General features: G+C 38.3%; 1 protein-coding gene across 6 annotated transcripts in view; it reads right to left on the reverse strand.

Moving 5' to 3' along the window:
- Nucleotides 1-22,317, reverse strand: part of GFM2 (GTP dependent ribosome recycling factor mitochondrial 2) — a 201,894-nt gene that overhangs the window by 67,916 nt on the left and 111,661 nt on the right. For all 6 annotated transcript variants that reach the window (XM_033929287.1, XM_033929289.1, XM_033929285.1 and 3 more), the window contains 2 exons: nt 14,496-14,685; nt 8,715-8,791 (listed from right to left, as the gene is read on the reverse strand). In XM_033929287.1, coding sequence (XP_033785178.1) covers nt 8,715-8,791; nt 14,496-14,685 — 267 coding nt within the window. The remainder of the gene's footprint in view (nt 1-8,714; nt 8,792-14,495; nt 14,686-22,317) is intronic.

The raw sequence follows: 22,317 nt of genomic DNA on the forward strand, positions 1-22,317 counted from the left end.
TCTAGAAAACTTAATTCCAAAAATATTACAACTGGACTTGAAACAACCACTAGAAATAGAAAGGGCGCATAGGATCCCAGTCAAAAATGTAGAAAATAAAGGCAGGCCAAGACCAATAATTTTCAAAATGCTTAGATACCAACAAGCATTAGAAATATTAAATGCAGCAAAGAAAGACAAAAATTTAAATTATAAAGGATCCAGAATATGGTTTTTGCCGGACTTTGCAAAAAACACAGCAAATAAAAGAAAGAGACTATTAGACATGAGACCTCAACTAAAAGAAAAAGGTTTTAAATACGGTCTATATTATCCGGCAAAAATGAGAGTATCATCTGGAGAAAAATCCTTGTATTTCGAGGATCCAGAAAAACTAAAAGCTTTTCTTTCTAAACCAGAACCTATGATATTTTAACATAAAACATTAAGATGGGTTTTGATGACTTTATGAAAAATTATAAAAGTATGAAATATTGAAATATTTGAAGAAAGAAAAATGATATAAAGAAAAGATAATAAAAATTTATAAGAAAGAAAGAGCAAGATATAGGAAAAACATTAATAACATACTAAATATATGTTTAAGATAAAATTTTATGATGTAAACAATAATACTAAGGAAATATAAATTAAAAACTGTTAAATGGATGATACATTAATGAAATGTTATGAAAAAATGAATAAAGATATTAAAGGTTAATATAGATAGATAGAAGGGAAATTTGATTGAATATTGATTGCCTAGGGGAGAGAAGAATGTTCGGATTACAGTTCCAATGTGTATCCTTAAGCAGCCATTGTATTGGGTGGGAAAGGGAAAGAAAAGGAGAGTATTTACTAGAATGATTAAGGGAAAAATAAACAAGGGATTAGATACTTTAGGGGTAAATATGTGTGTCATGAAAAACATTTTTTGGATTCTAAATATGAAAGAAGAGGGGAAAAAGATTATAATGAAAAGTATTAAAATCTATAATGTCTTTTAAGATATATTCTTTTAATGTCAATGGCCTGAATCATGTAATCAAAAGGAAAAAAGTATTAACATTTTTAAAAAAGCAAAATGCGGATATTTACTGTCTGCAGGAGACCCATCTTAGTATAAAGGAATCACAGAAACTATCGGGTGGGTGGGTAAAAGAATGTTTTTTTGCTCCAGCAGAGGGTAAAAAAGCAGGGGTAGCAATTCTTATAAATAAAAAATGTATGGCCAAGATTAAGGTAAAAAATTCAGATCCACATGGAAGATGGATACATATTGATATAGGTATGGGAAATGATGCCCTGACGTTGTTTAATATATATGCCCCTAATTCGAATCAATCAGAATTTTTTAAAAAATTACAGAACATGTTATTACCACTGGCTGCTTCTAATTTAGTGGTGGCTGGAGATTTTAATGCTGTAATGGATCCATTATTGGATAAAAAACCAGGTAAAAGTATAAAATCTTTAGGTTTAGATAATTTGGTTCAATCATGTGATTTGAAAGATATATGGCGTATTCTTCATTTTAATGATCAGGAATTTTCATTCTGTTCACAAGTTCATAAATCATTTTCAAGAATAGATTATATTTTTGTTTCAACAAATAAAGTGCAACAGGTGATTAAAGCTTCCATAGATCCTATTATTATTTCGGATCATGCGGGAGTATGGATAGAATTACAATTAGATCAATTAGAGAATGGTAGACCTCTTTGGAGATTTGATAATGCATTGCTTGTGGATGACAAATTTTTGGAAAATTTTAAAACACAAATTAACGATTTCTTTCAAATAAATTTAGTGGAGGATACATCTATAGAGAATGTATGGGATGCATTTAAAGCAACTATGAGGGGTAATATTATATCATATTCAGCTTTTATTAGGAAACAGATTAAAATACAATATATAGAATTAGAAAAAGAAATAAAAATATTAGAAGCTAAATTGGTAAGTAAATGGGAATATGAAGTTTTGCAAGCTCTTTTGAAAGCAAAAGGTAAATATAATGAATTAACTTCAAAAATGATAAGAAGAGATTTGTTTTCCAAGCAAACAATGTATTATGGAAATTCTAATAAGGCGGGGAGATTATTGGCAAATTATCTTAAAGCAAAAAAAAGAAGAACTAATATCAATGGAATAAAAGATGATAATGGTATAATAACAAATCAAACAAATATAATATTAAAACAATTTTTAAAATTTTATAAGGACCTGTATTCTTCCGAGCCTTATTTGGAGAGACAAAAAGATGGAAAAAATTTTTTAGATTTAATTAATGGACCTAAGGTTCCTGATCATATAAAACGGAGTTTAGATGAACCTATATCATTAAAAGAATTAGAAACAGCATTGAGATCTCTTAGAGTTGGATCCGCTCCAGGTGGTGATGGTTATACAGTAGAATTTTATAAAACATTTCAAAATATCCTTTCCCCACATTTACTAAATTTATATCAGACACAACTTATAAAAGGGAATATTAAAGGTACTATGGCTGAATCAATAATAATTGTTTTGCCCAAGCCAAATAAAGATCCTACTTTGGTTTCAAACTACAGGCCTATATCTTTGATAAATGTTGATAATAAACTTTTGGCGAAAATTTTGGCTTTGAGATTAACCAAAGCTCTCCCACATATTATAGATATGCATCAAACGGGTTTCGTTGCTAAAAGACATTCCTCTAATAACTCTAGATTATTGTTTCACATGTTAAACTTATCAAAAAAAATGGATGAACCGGCTTTTACAGTTTCATTAGATGCTGAAAAAGCATTTGATAGGGTAGAATGGAATTTTATGTATCAGGCTTTAGAATGGTTTGGTATAGGTTCTAGATTTATACAAATGGTAAAAACATTGTATAGCTTCCCGATTGCAAGACTAAATATTAATAATAAGATATCTGATGGTTTTAAATTGCAGAGGGGAGTTAGACAAGGTTGTCCTTTATCTCCTTTGTTATTTGATGTTGTATTAGAACCCTTATTGTTAGCAATACAGCAAACGAGGGAGATACAAGGTATTCCATATTCAGATATGGAATATAAAATTTCGGCTTATGCTGACGATATTTTACTTTATTTGAGAAATCCAGAGTCTACCTTATCTTCTTTACTGGAATTAATTGATAAGTTTGGTAAATTTTCAGGTTATAAAATTAATTGGAATAAATCTGAAATTATACCTTTAAATATTCATTGTGTAAAAGGATTATTTGACACTTTTCCATTTATATGGAAAGAAGAAGGATTTAAATATCTTGGTATTCAAGTTAAAAATACAATTGAAGATACTGTAAAAGAGAATGAAAAATATGTATTAAAAAAAGTTATGGAGTTATGTGAGCAATGGAACCCATTACATATTTCTTGGTGGGGAAGAGTTCAAACTATTAAAATGATGATGTTACCGGTAGTTTGCTACCAAATGAGTATGATACCTATATATTTTCAGGGGTCCTTTTATAAAAAGCTTAATAGCATTTTAACAAAATTTCTTTGGCTTGGTAAAACACCTAGAATAGCTTTAGTAACTTTGCAAAAATCAATTAAGGAGGGAGGGGTAAATTTTCCAAATTTCTATAGGTACCATCAAGCCTATATTCTACGTCAGGGTATGTATTGGATCCTCCCAAAACTTATAGATAATGCACCAGATTGGTTATATTTGGAATGGCGCCTTATGTTTCCCCTAAATTTAGTTCACCTTCCAAGTATTAACATGCCTAGAAGATACAGAGAAAATAAAATTTTAACGGATACTTGGAAAACGTTGAGATTTATAAGTAAATTAACACCTATCCCAATAAACAAATCAACTAATCAATCTTTATGGATAAACTCCAAGATCAAAATTGGCGGAGCTCAAATCCTTTGGAAGAACTGGATTATTGCAGGCATTAGATCTTTAGACGACATTATTTCAGAAGGTAAACTGCTGGACTTTTCACAATTGCAACATAGATTTGGTCTTAATAAAACACAAAGTTTTAAATGGTTGCAATTGAAGCAGGCCATTCAGGTTGGGTTCCCTGAATGGAAAACATTAAATAATCAATATAGTTTAAAGTTCTTATGTTTTCAAGCAGACTTCCTAGGACATCAAGCCGCATTGTGGTATAAATTAATATCTGGATATTTAAACAAAAAACCAAAAAATGTTCTAAGAGATATTTGGAGCATTGAGATTGGACATCAGATTAATGCATCTCAATGGCCACTAATTTGGTCTTGGAGAATGGGATGTACAATGTCAGCATCTATGAGACAAACTTGGTTCTTTTTATTACATAGAGCTTTTTGGACCCCTACACGTTTACAAAAATTAGACAGTTCTAAGTCTAATAAATGCTGGCACTGTAATCTAGAACCAGGGACATTAGATCATTTATTGTATTATTGTCCCTATATTAAAACTTTTTGGAATTCAATTTGGCCACAAATTAATAAATTGATGGAAAATCATATTGCAATATCATATGATACAATATTATTTGGAATGATGATGAGAAAAAAAAGTCAAATTTCACCAGAAAATAACAAGCTTTTATTAATTATGACAGGGGTTGCCATTCAGCATATAACCAACAACTGGAAGAATTATAACAACCTAAATTATACATTTTGGTGGAATACAATATGTCATATATTTAAAATGGAAAGAACAATAGCAATACAAAGAGGGACATATACTAAATTTATAAAAATATGGGGGCCATTGACAAAATATTGTAATGAATAAATAGTAGGATTTTTCTTCTTCTTTTCAATATCTTTTTTATGACACACATAGAGGGGGGGGTAATGAAAATAAATTCTACATAATATGTTATAATATCATATACAATATGCAATGTATAAATGAAAAGTAATAGAAGGGTGGGGGAGGGAGAGGGGATAAAAATATATTTAGAACATAATGTATTAGATATAAAAGTGTTATTGTATATTCATCAATTGTATTTTAACATGTTGTACACTTTATGTAAAATTTGAAAATAAAAAATAATATATAAAAAAAAAGATTATCAAAATGGCTCATCTCTGTCTTTAGTGAGCTTTCTAGCAGTCTCCAACATTGCCATGCAAACAGGCTCTTCAACATTAAAATGAGCACGCTGGTGGATTCTTTAAAATCACTGAGTGACTGGTTCAGGAATGCCAGTACAGTGACAGCACTGTTTAAAACCCTGGCATCAGGAGAGATGCCCATTCTCTCCCGCCGCAAACAACCCCCCCCTCGCAGTGGGAGAGATGCCCACTCGCTCCCACCACCAAGCTACCCCATCCCCAGCAGGAGAGATGCCCATTCTCACCTGCTGCAAACAACTCCCACCTGCAGCGGGAGAGATACCCACTAGAGAATGACACGGTGGTTGTTACTCGCCGAAACGGTGGGGGGGAAAAACAGTGTTTACCGCGGCTACAGGGACAAGGCCATTCACCACCTGTGGAGCGGTGAATGGCCTTATCTCCGCAGTTAAGGGAGGGAAAACGCACGTGGTCATCAATCGCGCTCCCTCCCTTCTTACTCCATTCATCTGGGCATCTCCCTCTCCCTCCCTTCTTCCTCCCTTCCCTTCGTGGCGGGAAATTTCTAAATTTTCTTTCTAGGAGCAGCCGGAGTCTTGAAGTCACTTGTGGCTGTCGGAAAGGTCTCCTCTGAATCAACCGGAAACCGGAAGTTGCGTCAGAGGAGATCTTTCCGGCAGCCACATGCGTCAGAGTAGAAGCTTCCGCCTGCAGATGCACATGACTTCAGGCAGGCTCCGGCAGGCATGGCTTCAGGCAGGCACTAACACGCCACGAAGGTAAGGGGGAGGGAGGGAGATAGATGCGGCCGGTAGGCAGTAAGGAGTGAGGGGGCCGCACACGATTGGTGACAAGACCATTCACCGCTCCACGGGGTGGTGGATTGGCTTGTCCCTGTACCCACAGTGAGAATTTTTTCCCCCTGAGTTGGATAACCTGGACATACTGAACTACCTGGTGGAGGACTACCTTGTGTATGTTGGACACTACAGCCATTTTAACACATATTTTCTCACAGTCTAAAGCAGCCTTTCTTTACAAGCTAACCAGATGGAACAGCTTGTACTTTGCTAATCTATGAACGCATGTATCCTTTTGAAATGCTACTCCTGCTGGCCTAGTTCTTGTCTTCCTAAGGAGGATACTTCTCCAAGGTTCGGCGGCCATTGTTCAATTGTACTAAGCTGTTATCAGTGCCGTATGACATATGCAAGGCACCCTGAGAAGCCATAAAACACCCATAACAAGTAACAACCCCTGAAGGATGAAGGCGGAGTAGGGTTGTGGGGGCCTGGTGCCTGTCTCTGAAGCAAGCCATGGGATCCAGGCATGGCCAGGATGCTGGAATGTCACCCTTGCATCTTTGTTTCAGTTTTCTGCATAAGACTGTCTACAAGGAAACATCCTGAAGACATACAGTGTTGTAGAACAAACAAATCAGCCTCAGCAAGGTGATAAGGAAGAAGTTCATGAAGTGCCCTCTGTTTCTGGACTGCCCGGGACCTTCTCATGGGAGGGAGTGAGAGAGGCGTGGACTGAGAGGAGGAGTTAGGTATACATTATTTTATGTACCAATAGGGGATTACATAACCAGAATTCGGGGATGAACTTTTTGGAACAAAGGAAGAATTGCTCTGTATAAAAAACACGTGCATTTTAGGTAAAGCCAGAGAGAGATCCACTTACTTATGCTACAGGGATCTGCTAGCCCCCTGCTAAGCATATGGGTGCAAGTTCTTCTCTCCATTGCATATTCTAAACTGACAATACATTTTTCTGATATGTCTCTGCTGCTGTAATACTGTAAGTTTTTATACTAACAATAAACGAATATTGTCTGTTTTGGAAGATACAATGCCTTCTCGTAGTTATTCCAATGAGGTAAACAAAGCAGCCTTTACTTCACCCCCCCCCCCAACGTTTTGGCGGAATACCCGTGGCTAGTCACAGGTAACAGCCACCGTGTCATTCTCTACCACACAACATCCCTCAACACATACATTCTGAAGAGATGGGCCAGCTGGCCGGAGGGAGTAGGCATCCCTTCGGTTAGCCAACTAATTCAAGGTAAGGGGTAGAGGGGTTGGAGACAGGGGGGGTGTTGTGTGGCAGTGGGAGGGAATGGGTATCTCTCCCGCTGCTGGGTTGGGGGGTTGCTAAAGTAGTCCAATTTCCCCTGTCCTTTCTGAGAGCTGGAAGAAAAGTCTTGTTTGAAAGTGAATCCCTCAGCAACATTCCCTTGCAAACCAAGAGCCACAGTGACCTTCCCCTCTGACTCATCACATTACTCACTTTCATTTTAGGTTCTTTTGTTCTTCTTTTTTCCTTTCTTCTATATTTTCTCTCTCCTTCTTTCTTCCTTTCTTTTATATTTTCTACCTCCTTTTTTCCTTTCTTCTATATTTTCTCTCTCCTTTTTTCCTTTCTTCTATATTTTCTCTCTCCTTTTTTCCTTTCTTCTATATTTTCTCTCTCCTTTTTTCCTTTCTTCTATATTTTCTCTCTCCTTTTTTCCTTTCTTCAATATTTTCTCTCTCCTTCTTTCTTCCTTTCTTCAATATTTTCTCTCTCCTTCTTTCTTCTTTTTTCCTTTCTTCTTCTATCTTCTCTCTTCCTCAATTTATTCAATTTCCATTCGTTATGCCACCACGTCACACTTTGTTCACACCTATGGTTTTTAGTCCTGTTTTCATTTATGTTTTTATTCAAGTGTTAAATAAAATTTTACAATAATAAAAAATTAATTTTGTTTTATTTACATTTTGATTTAAGTTTCAATCTAGAATTCAGGTATTGCGCACATTGTGTCTACACACTTAGATCGTTCCGTTTTTTACTCTTGGATAATTTGCTGTCATACACAGTCACCACCACATTGGTTTCCATTGATTTGTTTTAGCACAGGTTGTGCTACTAGTACTTGCTTTCACAAAAATCAACACTCAGGCCTTAGTTGAGTCAAAGATATATATATACACACACAATAATACGTTCACTTGCATTCGGGTATCCAATTCTAAAATTGCTCTGTCCACATTTTTTCCAGTTACATTTTTCCATTTAAAATTTTTATATCACACAATCATGGCTCAGCCACAACACTTTTCCTGGCAGTTTCATCACCTTTACATGCACAGCACCATTCTCAATTTACATCTTCAATTATTATTCATGCCTACCATGTTTATTTTGTTTTAAGGACCCCTGAGGAAGGCTTATTGTTGCCAAAACACGGACCGTGTAGGTCAGAGGCTCACATTGTGAGCACTGAACATTAGAGACACAATATTTATACCTGACGCACATTTTGAAGATGTTTTAGTTTGAAGAATTTAATAAACATACAATTCCTGGACTTCCAGAGACTTGTGTTCCTTTTGTGCTTTTGGACCATCACAAGACATCCACACATCACTGCCCCAACAAATCTAGAAGCTTCTGGCCATTATTGATGAGAACATTAGCTGTCCCAAAACTATGCACTAGTGACACTAACAAAGGCTGTCAAAGTTAGGAATTTACTGTGTATTGCACAAGGGAAAAACAAGGAATTATGTGATATGCCATCTGTTCTAGAACACACAAGTAGATTTTTGAGTCATATTCCATATGTTTTATCTTGTATTTAAGTTACAGCATACTGCAATGCACAACCACAAGATCCTGAGACGGTTGCCCATCTCTTACCTGTCCAGAGTCTGGATCTGTCTTTACTTTTAGACTTGGATCCTCCCGCTGAAGGCAGCTTAATGCATACTCCAGATCTGTACACCAAGAAATAGAAAGCATGATGGCAGACAAAGACCACAAGCATATCTAATCTGTCCCCTCACTAATTTACTTCCTATTGCAAATGCCATATAAGCCAGTTCATCTCTGGTTCACCTTTTAGAAATAAGACAGTGAAAGGCTATAAAGATTAACATCACTCTAACACACACACTATAAGCAAATCAGTAAGGCCCTGTAGATAAAATGTAGCAGGTGTTCCCCAAGCATAGCAGGATGCATATTCTAACTGATGATGTACTGAGCAGGGCTTTGGAAAGGTATCTTTCCCCCCAACACACACATGTAAATTTACGGACAACTTGAAGAGAGCACATTCTATCAAGCCCATGTGATTCTACTAAAGCAATCTGAGAAGAGATTCACTCCCGTATTAAAACTGATGAAGATGGTGGCTTCCTCATGGCAAGAGAGGCAAATTTTTTGAAAGTAAAGAATTCTGTTATCCCTACTATATATGTTTTACAGAAGATCCACAAGTCATTAACCAATCCCCCTGGCAGACTCACAGTGGCAGCGATTGGTTATCTTTTGGAATCTGTCAATTTTTGTGGACAAGTTCCTTAGATCCCTCATTCCTAAAATTCCCTCCTACGCCAGAAATTTGGAGGATATCATTAGCATTGGAGGATATTATTAGCATCAATTGCTCTTAGGAGAAACATCTTCTGTTTTGATGGCACCTTTTACCAACTAATCAAAGTCACTATGGCACCTTCTGTTGCTAACTTATAAGTAGCAGATTTTGAAAAAAAAAAAAAAAAAAATATATATATATTTATTCATTTTATAATTCACAAAAGTGTACAGTAAATATCAAAACAATTAGAATACAATATCACTTGAAAATCTACCATATCATAACATCATCCTATGAATGAAATGGGTGGGGGAGGGGTCTTTTTTATATGCATTTGACAATAATTGTTAGAATGTCAAGTGATTTGTACGAATTATTTGATTGAATTTTGTACACTTGTTGCAAGAGTTAAAACTGAATAAAGAATTTAAAAAAAAATAACATCATCCTATGGAGATGATATATTGACAATGTTCTTATCTGGAATGGCACTTTAGGTGAATTAGAGGAATTTTTTGAATCTCTTAATGACTTTGATCATAATCTCAGATTTCAGATGTCATTTGAAAGAATGTATATTCCTTTATTAGACATAAATATCACTTTTGAGAATGGCACTTTCTGTATAGTCCCAAAGAAGTTGCTCGGTTCCAAAGAAGTTTTCTTCAAACAACAAGTTACAGAAATGACAAGACACCTTTCATAGCATATCCTTTTGACTAAAAGCCATCTCAGAAGGTTACAAAAATGCCGCTGATACCAACAGACATGATCTGCTGCTTCCAAGAGCCAGGAAACCTAATGTGTATTACCATTCATGCATCTTTCAGGAGATAAATCAAAATACTATGAAAATATTGGCACATTATACAAACCATTCAATATTTTCAAGGGAAAGATTATGTTCTCTCACAAGAAAGGAAGAAACCTTAGAGACTTGACACAGAATAGATTTGGAGACCAGCAGGTCACCACAAATGTGGTGCATATTCTGTTTGTAAGGTAAGCATTAAAGTTAACACATTCATTCATCCAGTCACAGGAGAAGAGCATGAATTGTGGAGGTGGTGGTGTGATTGTTTGTGGCCATGTGTCCTTGCAAACTGCTCTATATTGGGAAAATCATTAGGCCATTCAACAAGCGCAACTTAAAACATAACAGTACCATTTAAAAGACTGCAGTTGATAAACCATTGGTATAGCACTGCTTAGAGAAACAGCATGTATTTGAGAACTTTTCTCTTTTTTATTATTTTTTTTAAGTATGCCACATCTCACATGGAGAGAAGGTGACTTGAACAGATTAAACAGAACAAAGATTCATACACAGATTTAATACAGTCTCTCCTCATGGACGGAGATCTCGGAGAGAGCGAGACCAGAAGGCTTTGAGCATGCACAAATGCTCAAAGCCAGTCCAGCCCAGAAGAAGGAGGTCTCCAACGCACCGCCCAGCCGCGCCAGAAGAGGGAGGATCTTCGGGCACCGGTGCCTGCCAAGTCGGGTAAAGGGTGTCATTGACTGCTCGGGAGGGGGAAAGTAGGATCGCGGTGGAGGGGGGGGCAACGCGAGCGGGGGGGGGGAAGCTGGATCACGGGGAGGGGTTTGGAACAGCGTCGGATTCCTCAAGGGGGGGGAGAATGGAGCAGCGCCAGTAGCCTCGTGGAGGGGGGGAGGAGGTGGAACCAATCAAAGCAGTTTCCCTTACTTCCTATGGGGAAACTTGCTTTGATATACGAGCAATTTGGTTTACGAGCATGCTTCTGGAACGGATTATGCTCGTAAACCAAGATTCCACTGTATTATGTATGTGATTATTTATTTCTGTATTTATTATTATGATGACTGTTTTTATGTAACTATGTTTTGGTTACCATTCGTATTTGTGAAGGTATGTTTTTAGATTGATTCATTATATATATATTTATTGAGTTTTTTTAAAATGTTCATTCTGTATGGGTTTACAAACTCTCGACCTACGTGAGGAAACCCTTTGTTTTAATTTCCAACATTAAAGGGATATGCTTTCACAAGATTTCTGGATAAAACTTTCTCTTATCAGGCTGGTGTTTGGAGCAATACCATAAATGATTTGCTCCTGAACTCATTTTCATATCATTTATTTAGAAAATCTTTGAAGATTTATCTATTTGATAAATTTGTTTAAGAAATTTGTCATGTATTGGATTTGGTCATGTATGTACTTCTCTGTGATTGGCAGACTCTCTTGATGTAAACCGCTCTGAACTGTAAGGTATTGCGGGTTATAAATACATTTTTATTATTATTATTTACTACATTGAAATTTATAATTTTCATTAATTTTATGGCACTGCATACTCCACATTTCAATGAATTTAGATGTTCTAAGCTCCTTTTAGAAGATTTGAAGAACTTGCTCAGCTTTTTTGAAGATTTTTTGGGATTTTGAGATTTCTTCTGTGGTTGGAATACATCAGTGTCATCACTGGAAGAAGATGAGTTGGATGTAGTGGCGACCAGGGAGACATGGTTCACAGAAACCCATGACTGGGATGTAGTTATACCGGGCTATAATCTGTTCAGGAAAATCAGGGTAGGGAGTACTGTCATATGTTAAAGATCATATTAAAGCAACACAATTGACGGGTCTACAGGGTAAGGAAGAGGCACTCAATTTGGAAAGAGGGAATGGTGAATATATTTACAATGGTGTGAAATACAAGCCTCCTTCACAGATGGAAGAAGTGGACATAAATTTAATAGTGAACATTCAGCATATATCTAAAAAAAGGGGAAGTTTTACTAATAGGCAATTTTGACATGCCAGATAACATAAGAACATATCAATGGCCTTATTAGGTCAGACCAATGGTCCATCAAGCCCAGTAGCCCGTTCTCACGGTGGCCAATCCAGGTCACTAGTACCTGGCCAAAACCCAAGGAATAGCAATAATCCATGCTACTGATACAGGGCAAGAAGTGGCTTCCCCCATGTCTTTCTCAATAACAAACTATGGACTTTTCCTCCAGGAAATTTTCCAAACCTTTCTCAAAACCAGCTACACTATCCACTCTTACCACAACCTCTGGCAATGTGTTCCAGAGCTTAACTATTCTCTAAGTGAAAAAAAATTTCCTCTATTGGTTTTTAAAAGTATTTTCCTGTAACTTTTACTGTACACAATTTACTGTAAACTGTAATTATCCTTACCTCGAAATTACCTAACTACCACTCTAATGTATCTTCGATTCCTACATTGTAACCCCGTTTTATAAATCTTTTGTAAGCCGCCTTGAACCGCAAGGTAATGGCGGAATAGAAATCCCTAATGTAATGTAATGTAATGTAACTTCATTAAGTGTCCCCCTAGTCTTTGTAATTTTTGACAGAGTGAAAAATCAATCCACTTGTACTCATTCTACTCCACTCAGGATTTTGTAGACTTCAGCTTGGAAAAGAGACAGCTGAGAGGGATATGATTGAAGAGCCCTAACCTTTTTAGTTTTTCCTCATACGAGGAGTTCCATCCCCTTTATCATCTTGGTCGCTCTTCTTTGAAACTTTCTAGTGCCATTATATTTTTCTTGAGATAAGGAAAACAGAATTGAATGCAGTACTCTAGATGAGGTCGCACCATGGAGAGATAAAGAGGTATTATAACATTATTAATCTTTTTAACCATCTCTTTTTTAATAATTCCTAGCACCCTGTTTGCTTTTTTGCCACCACCGCACATTGGATGAAAGATTTCATTGTATTGTCTACGATGACACCCAGATCCTTTTCTTGGGCGCTAACCCCCAAGGTGGACCCAAGCATCTGGTAACTGTGATTCGGGTTATTCTTCCCAATGTGCTTCACTTTGCATTTGTCCACATTAAATTTCATCATTTCACTTGATTGGGGTATCCTTTCTAGAAGTAGGGAGATCCTGGATTCTCTACAAGCAAAACTGTTCCATGAAGGATCGGATCATATTGGATTTAGTGCTTACAAATATGGAAATTGTTTCTGATGTTACAGTCGGTGATCATCTGGTACAGTTTAATATTACGATGAGTATAGAGAGGGCTCATTCAAAAGTAAAGGTTCTAGACTTTTAAAAAACTACAGTTTTAATATTAATGACCTCACTGTACTACATTTGCATAGTAAATCGGAAGCTGCTAGAAAGCACAGAAAAAACCATGGCAAGACTAATAATTGGGCAGAAAAATTCATGCATTCAACAATGGTTTTGCACCATTATTAAATACATGGTGACTTTAGAGAATTGGCTTCTGAGTTCTTTTAGCTTATATGTGGTTTCAATTTGATTTGTATGTCTCATAACTCAGAGATACTTTAACAGTTTTTTCACCATTGGTGGAAGTTGTGTGTTTCTCATCAGCTGGGTAAAAGCCATCTTTTATTTTTCCTTTAATGAGAGACTATTAGTTCTTTATTTCATGTTCACAAACCTTGATCTTAGCTATTATATTTATGTATGCAGTGGCACACTAAGGGAGTGGGGACTGCCTGGCACTGACTTGGTGGGGGGCACTAGCCCTTCTTCTCTTCGCCCCTGTTGCCCTGACATCGTCATGCCCCCCTCCACAGCACTTTGCCAGCAGCAAGCAGGCTGTCCTATGCACTGCTCATGCTGGCCTTATCTCTCCTTTGATGTCACTTTTATTTAGTCAATTTCTGTGTGCGGAGTTGGGAAGTGGCATTAGAAGGAAGCCTCAGTCTGCTCACTGCTGGTGAAGATGGGAAAGTAGTATGAGGAGAGGGTGTAATGCAGTAATTTGGGGGCAGTGGGGAAGAGCAAGGGGCACAGCGATATCAGGATGACACATGGGGCAGCAATGCCAGGCGCCTCCATCCCGAGTGCCAACTTTCCTCACTACACACTGTATATATTTATTGGTTTTGTGATCTTTGATGTTATAATGTTTTTATTTGTTATTTCAGTTGTTTTTCCCCTGAAGCAGCCAACTCTGGTGAAACATGGCCATATTGTGCATTAATCCTGGGAGTGTACTGAATAAAGGTATTATTTTTTCATACAATCTGCTTCCTATCTTTTTTCCATGTTGGATCTGGTGACAGTCTTATCATAGACATCACACTGTACCTGGCTGTCTGGCCAATGAAGGGGGCTCTATTGTGCAGAAGAAGACAGGTTCTGGAATATCTATACCAGCCAGTATGAGGCTCTCGGATTCTTTGCTGGCACCAAGCTTCATCCCATCAGCTCTTCCAGCACGCTGTGCTGCAGCCATTGCAGATGCTCTTGATGTGACAATAGTGTCTCCCGTGGCTGTCTGCAAAGTAATCCAAACACCTATTTTAGGATCATTTGCAAACTGCCATTTCTTTTTAGTTTGTTTTAGCAGAACTTGAATAAGTAAGGCACATCATCCAACTCCATGTAACTGCACACAAAATAGCACAGTTACTTATCTGTAACAAGAGTTATCCAAGGACAGCAGGCAGGAATTCTCAAAGATGGGTGATATTATCCATGTCATCCACAGAGCCCCCATAAGGACAGTGCAAAAGTATACTGTCACTGACTTCTTTAGAAATCTCGAGAACGCCCATACCGCACCTGAACCAATGCATTACCGCCTGATGTCAGCTCACAGAACCATCAGTTCAATATAATAGCTAAGAAGCCAATGAGGGGAGGTGGGAGGGTTGTGAGAATATCTGCCTGTTGTCCCTGGATAACATCTGTTACAGGTAAGTAACTGTGATTTATCCCAGGCCAAGCATATTCTCACAGATGGGACTCCCTAGCTAATATGGAAGAATAAATTTTGTAGTACTGCTTGGCCGAACCGACTATCCTGTCTAGAATAAGTCTTCGTACAGTAATGGGATGTGAAATTATGTATTGAGGACCAGTGGTTGCTTTACAAATGTCCTCCATTGCTCTAACCTTAAGTGCCGTGACACGACCTTCCAACGGTAGTCCAGCCCAAGCATAGCAGAAGGAGATACAGTCCGCTAACCATGTAGAGATTGTTCTCTTGGGTGACAGAGGCATGACTTCTTTGAATTCTTGTCCTGCTCAGGCTCAGTTATGGATCTTCCGCCGCTGTATGAATGAATGCAGAATTCTTTAAACCAATAGTGAGGCAATAATGCAGCAGCAGAATCCATAACTGAGCCCGAGCAGGACAAGAATTCAAAGAAGTGGTGCAGGATTTTTAAACGGACAGTGAGGCATTCATGCAGCAGTGGAGAAGAGAGGGGAAGCAACAGAACAGGTAAGTCCCCTCTTTATTTCTGTTATGGATGTCAGTTTTAAATCATTGTGGCACTGATGATAGTGCAAATTGTAATAATTCCTGAGGCAGAAACAAATTAATCTTTAGACTTATATTGAACTAAAAAAGAAAAAAAAAACAGAAAAAAAATTAAGAAAAATCAAGATAAAATTAAGGGTTTTTTGCCTATGACTTCACTAGGAGCAGAAGTGAGCAATCACACTTTGAAACCCTGATTGGGTATATGGCTCCAGATTCTGAGGCTTTATTTCACCCCTAATTACCAGGTAAAAATAGATAAAATTAGGTAAGCCCAGGATGTTACAATTTGTCTAGTGGGGTATGCAAATTACATAGTAAATTTTTTTAGTCATCTTTTTGAAGTGGTTTGTATATTTGTTATTAAAGTGCTTTTTATTGTACATACTTTGTTGCTTTTTAGTGGAGGAGTGGCCTAGTGGTTAGGGCACCTGCCTCAGCATCCTGAGGTTGTGAATTCAATTCCCACTGCAGCTCCTTGTGACTCTGGGAAAGTCATCTAACACTTCATTGACCCAGGTACAAAGTACCATATTTTCACGCATATAACGCGCGCGTTATACACGATTTTACAAACCGAGTATAACCATGCACGATATATGTGTGAGCATGTTATACAAATTTTTTTTTTCAGTGCGATCCGGCATCCCCCCTGCGAACCGGCATCCTCCCCCCCGCTCGCGTCACCCCCCTCCCCCGCGATCCTACATCCCCCCCAGCACCGCAAAGACATCAGTCGCTTACCCGATCGGGCACTGGCACGTCCTGTGCATTGGTGCCGGTGCCCAAAGATCCTCCCTCATTGGGCTGGGCTGGGCTGGGCGGTGCGAGGGAGATCCTCCCTCTTCCCTGTGCCGGGCTGGACTGGGCTTTGAGCATTTGCGCATGCTCAAAGCCTTCTGGTCTCGCTCTCTCCGAGATTCTGAATCTGAGAATCTCGGAGAGAGTGAGACCAGAAGGCTTTGAGCATGCGCAAATGCTCAAAGCCCAGTCCAGCCTGGCACAGGGAAGAGGGAGGATCTCCCTCGCACCGCCCAGCCCAGCCTAACGAGGGAGGATCTTCGGGCACTGGCATGTCCTGTGCATTGGTGCTGGTGCCCAATCGGGTAAGTGACCGATGTCTTTGCGGTGCTGGGGGGGGATGTAGGATCGCGGGGGAAGGGGGGGGTGACGCGAGCGGGGGGGGAGGATGCCGGTTCGCAGGCCAGAAGAGGGAGTAAGCGGGAGTGGCGGGAGGAGGTTATAGCAGCATGCACGGTATACGCGTGTGCGTGCTATATAAAATTTTTTTTACACAAATGGTTTGGACCCGCGCGCTATACGTGTATGCGTGTTATACACATATGCGCATTATATGCGTGAAAATACAGTAAGTATCTGCCTAGTGGGGGCGTACCATGGCCCGGTACAGCAGCATGATAACCTTCTCCGATCTGTTTGTGATCCCCTTCTTAATAATTCCTAGCATTCTGTTCGCTCTTTTTGCCGTCACCGTGCATTGCACGGATGGCTTCATTGACTTGTCGACCAGTGCTCCCAAGTCTCTTTCCTGAGGGGTCTCTCGAAGTACTGACCCGACATCCTGTATTCGTGTATAATCTTATACACAAATCCAGGATGTCCGGTGTAGTACTCGGAGAGACTCCCCAGGAAAGAGACATGAGAGTACTAGTCGACAAGTCAATGAAGCCGACCGCACAATGTGCGGCAGCGGCAAAAAGAGCGAACAGAATGCTAGGAATTATTAAGAAGGGGATCACAAACAGATCGGAGAAGGTTATCATGTTGCTGTACCGGGCCATGGTACGCCCCCACCTGGAATACTGTGTTCAACATTGGTCGCCATACATGAAGACGGACCCGGTACTACTCGAAAGGGTCCAGAGAAGAGCGACTAAAATGGTTAAGGGGCTGGAGGAGTTGCCATACAGTGAGATATTAGAAAAACTGGGCCTCTTCTCCCTTGAAAAGAGGAGACTGAGAGGGGACATGATCGAAACATTCAAGATAATGAAGGGAATAGACTCAGTAGATAAAGACAGATTGTTCACCCTATCCAAGGTAGAGAGAACGAGAGGGCAATCTCTAAAGTTAAAAGGGGATAGATTCCGTACAAATGTAAGGAAGTTCTTCTTCACCAAGAGAGTGGTAGAAAACTGGAACGCTCTTCCGAAGGCTGTTATAGGGGAAAACACCCTCCAGGGATTCAAGACAAAGTTAGACAAGTTCCTGCTGAACCAGAACGTACGCTGGTAAGGCTAGACTCGATAGGGCACTGGTCTTTGACCTAAGGGCCGCCGCGTGAGCAGACTGCTGGGCTCAATGGACCACTGGTCTGACCCAGCAGTGGCAATTCTTATGCTCTTATAAATATGTAAACCGCTTTGTGTAAATCCCAAAGAAAAAGCGATACACAAGTCCCATCTGGGGCACTAAGCAGGAAGCATTGAGAACACTTCCACTGCTGGACAATTTTCTTGCTACCGATTATGCCGCATATGAAACGAAAAGGCATTGTGAGGGTGCCTACCTCTTCAACACCCTCACCTGCCTTGATCCAGCGAATGTTGAAGCAGTCCTTCCTGGCAACTCGCTCAAGATTGGGAGAGTTAAGCCCCGCTCCGAGAATGAGTGGAAAGAACTCATTCTTGCTGGGGCAGGAGATCTCACTCTCTCTGGCACTGGTTGTCCCGCCTCCTTGTCCGGCAGACGCTGCTGCCCACGAAGTGGAAGGAAGGGAGGCCGAAGTTGCACCCGACGCTCCCGCAGAAAGAGGTTCCGAGGCAGATAAGCTTCTGCCGATGCAGACCAGCGTAGGAGAATCTTTCTCCTCCAATGAGGACACCTTGTCAGTTATCTTTAAGGCGCTGCAGAAATTGGAGGTTGCCACAACAAAGACGGCAGAAGAGGTAAAGGCTCTTGGAGCCAAGTTGGATTGTGTTACAAAAACCATTGAGCAAATGAATGTTGAAACTAAAGACTCGCTTAAGAAATTGCAAATTGATTTACAATCATTAAAAGACTATAAGAATACAGCAATAAAAGATAGTATCTTTTTGCAAAGGAGATTAGAAAATATAGAAAATTATAACCGCAGACTGAATGTGAGAATTTTGAATTTTCCTAAACCTCCTGGAATTCTTCCATATGATATGTTCAAAAAATGTGTGATGGAAACTCTTGGTTATTCCTCAGAACTTATTCCCCCTTTGAACAAAATATATTATCTTCCATCAAATATAAAAAAATCTCAGGAGCTATGGAAGAGGAAAATCTTCAATTTGCTCAACCATCACAACTTGATTTAAAGAACGTATCTGCTATCCTAGAGGCATGAGTAACTGTTAGAAGCATGAGTAACTAGAGGCATGGGTAACTGTTAGAAGCATGTGTAACTACTAGAGCATGTGTACTGTTAGACGCATGAAAAACTTAGTGGCATGTACTGTTAGATGCATGTACTATTAGTCGCTTGTACTGTTAGACACATGAAAAATCTGGTAGAGGCATGAACAACTGTTAGTGGCATGTGCATCTGCTAGAGGCACGCGTAACGGATAGAAACATCTCAAGACCTATTTCCATTTAATTTATCTTCAATTCCATCCCAACTCGTCTAACAACCCTACTCACTTAAACCAAGAATTTCTGGGAAACTAACTTAGTCCTTGCGCTAAGTTGAAACACTCTACACTGCAAACTAATATTACTACTCTATATGCTAAGTGGTAGCATAAAAGAGATTCACACTCTCTACCCTCAACTACAATCAGCCCATTTCCCTGTCTTATCAACCACGCACATTACTATCCCACAAGACGACAAAATAAATCACATTAACGTTATCTCAAACAAAAGAACACACCAACGAACCCTCAAAAAAAGAACAAGGGCAGTAAAACCTATCAGAACCACTACATTTACCAATCCTATCCCCTGTGCTTATCTTAACACTAGATCAGTCAGGAACAAGGCCTTTCTAATCAAAGATTGGATCATCAGCAAGCAAATAGCCTGCCTCTTTCTAACCGAAACTTGGCTATTGTCTGAAGATGATTCAATAATTACTGATCTCCTTCCTGACAATTTTAAAATCCTCACAATAAATCGCGAGGGAAAAAAGGAGGAGGATTAGCAATTGTTCTCAAAGAAGGATTCGAGTTCGAACTATTGGACTCCAAAACATCCAGCCAACTAGAAATCTTAGCCTGTAAAATCAGTAACATCCACTTAAAAGAATCCCTTTCTTGCAAACTATTCTATGTCCCACCAAAAAGCTGGTCAAAAGCCAAAGAGGACTTCTGTGAATTTGTCCTTCATAACTCTATTAGACCCTCCTACAATATTATCGTAGGAGACATAAACATACACCTAGATGAAGAGGACAATACAGACACAAAAGAGTTCAAAAACTTCCTATCCCTACTTAATTACAACCTCCCTGCCCCCACACAAACACACTAAAAAGGCCATCATCTAGATGTAGTAGCCATGTCCACAAAGGAAATCCCAGACCCCGTCATCTCCTTACCTGAAGGCACCTGGTGTCATGACTTCTGGTCGGACCACTTCACTTATTACTTTAAGTTAATCTGGTCCCAACGAAAACATAAAACACGTCCGATAATAAAAAAAGAACATCTCACAAGAGGCCACATTAACCCAGAAAACTACTGGTCACAATATGAAGTTCAAGCAGAGATAAAGGAAGAAGTCGATTTCTGGGATCACTGGACCACTACCAGCACCTGCATTTTCAAGTTTAAAGTTTATTTAAATTTGATAATCGCTTATATATAATTTACTAAGCGAGTTACAATAAAATATAAAATAAACATATAATTTAACGTACAACTTAAAATGGATTAGACGGACAGACATATAGACAAACTTGAAAACATAAGGAAAAAAGGGAGAAAGTTACAAAGTTAATGTTTTTCATTTTTAAAAAAGAAAAGAAGAAGCCATGAATGGAAGGTACATGAGGAAAGGTAAAAATGTTTTTTTTTTTTAATATATAAATGGTGTTTTTTTTTTTTTTTCAGTTCAATCATTTTTATTAATATTTTTGTTACAGAATATAAATGGTATTTAATACGTTGGATATATAAATGGTGTTTGGAACGTTGGATAAGTGTCATTTAAAGATTAAAAGCGTCTCTAAAAAGGAAAGTTTTCAGGTTGTTTTTAAATCTATTAAGATCTTTTTCTTCTCTTATATGTTGTGGTAGGGTATTCCATGTCTGAGGGGCCATTACTGAATATATGTCATGGCATCTAGTATCAATAACATTGTTTTGTAATGAATAAACACCATTTTTTCTTTTGAAGATAAATTATTAAGGAGGGGTGGGGGAGAGATTGTACAATTGAAGAGAGGGTAAAATGAATTAAGAAGAATAGTGTTGGGAGGGAGGGTGGGTTATGGGTTTATATATATATATATATATATACAATTGTTATTATCTTGATGGATTATCAAGTGTTGTTTTTGAGCCTATGTATGATTTTTCTTGTACACTTGTTGAATGATTAAAAAGGAATAAAGAATTAAAAAAATAAAATAAAATAAAGAAGGGAACGCTAACAGCCTTTGAGCTGTGGAACGGAGAGTGCGTGACGTATTATATGGAATGAGCATCCAGTTTATAAAATGAGGTTCGTTTGTGGACAGTGTTTTAAACACTAGAAGCAGGATTTTAATTGTTATACGGTGATTAACGGGGAGCCAATGCGAATCAATCAAAAAGGGAGTTACGTGATCAAATTATTTTCCGTTGTGGATGATTTTAACAGCGGTATTTTGAATTATTTGTAAATGTTTCTTTTCCTTTTGAGTGATATTTAAAATAGTGAATTGCAATAATCGAGCTTTGCAATGACAAGTGAATGTATTAAAATATTTAATGATTTAGGTTCCAGAAACTTGGACATAGAACAGATCAAACGCAAGCGGTAAAAACAGCATTTGACAACATTACTAATATGATCGTGATATAATAGTTTGTCATCGATAATAATCCCAATTTAGATAAAATTGCACCTAAACATAATAGCAAAAGCAATGCAAATAAATATACAAATGGTTTGACATCGAACTCCTAAAAATGAAACAACTAGCTAGACGACTAGAAAGAATATGGAAAAAAAAACAGGAGAATTATCAGACCGTAACAATTGGAGAGCTAATATAAAAACCTACAAACAACTGATAAAAGACAAACGCAAAACATTCTACTCTACTAAAATCAATTCATCCTGCAATAGTTCACAAGGAGTCAATACAAAAGAGCTGTTCAATCTGATTACGAACTTATTTGACACCACTCGCTACACTCTACCTACACACAACATTAAATTACTCTCTGCGAACGATTTAGCCCTGCACTTTGACTCAAAAATTAAAAACCTAAGAAACAATTGCTCAACAAAAGAACCTAGTGATCACCAAATAGCTAACACACAAGGAAATGAAACACTTGCCAATATGATCTGGAGTTCCTTTCAAGACATAGATTGGAATAACTATACCAAATTATATAACAAATACTCCAAATCATATTGCATCCTGGACTCATGTCCCCCAGAAATCATGAAAGCGGCACCACTTGAATTTAAACTATCACTACTTAGCCCATAACC

Source organism: Geotrypetes seraphini, chromosome 1 (assembly GCF_902459505.1).
Source record: "Geotrypetes seraphini chromosome 1, aGeoSer1.1, whole genome shotgun sequence".
NCBI lineage: Eukaryota > Metazoa > Chordata > Amphibia > Gymnophiona > Dermophiidae > Geotrypetes > Geotrypetes seraphini.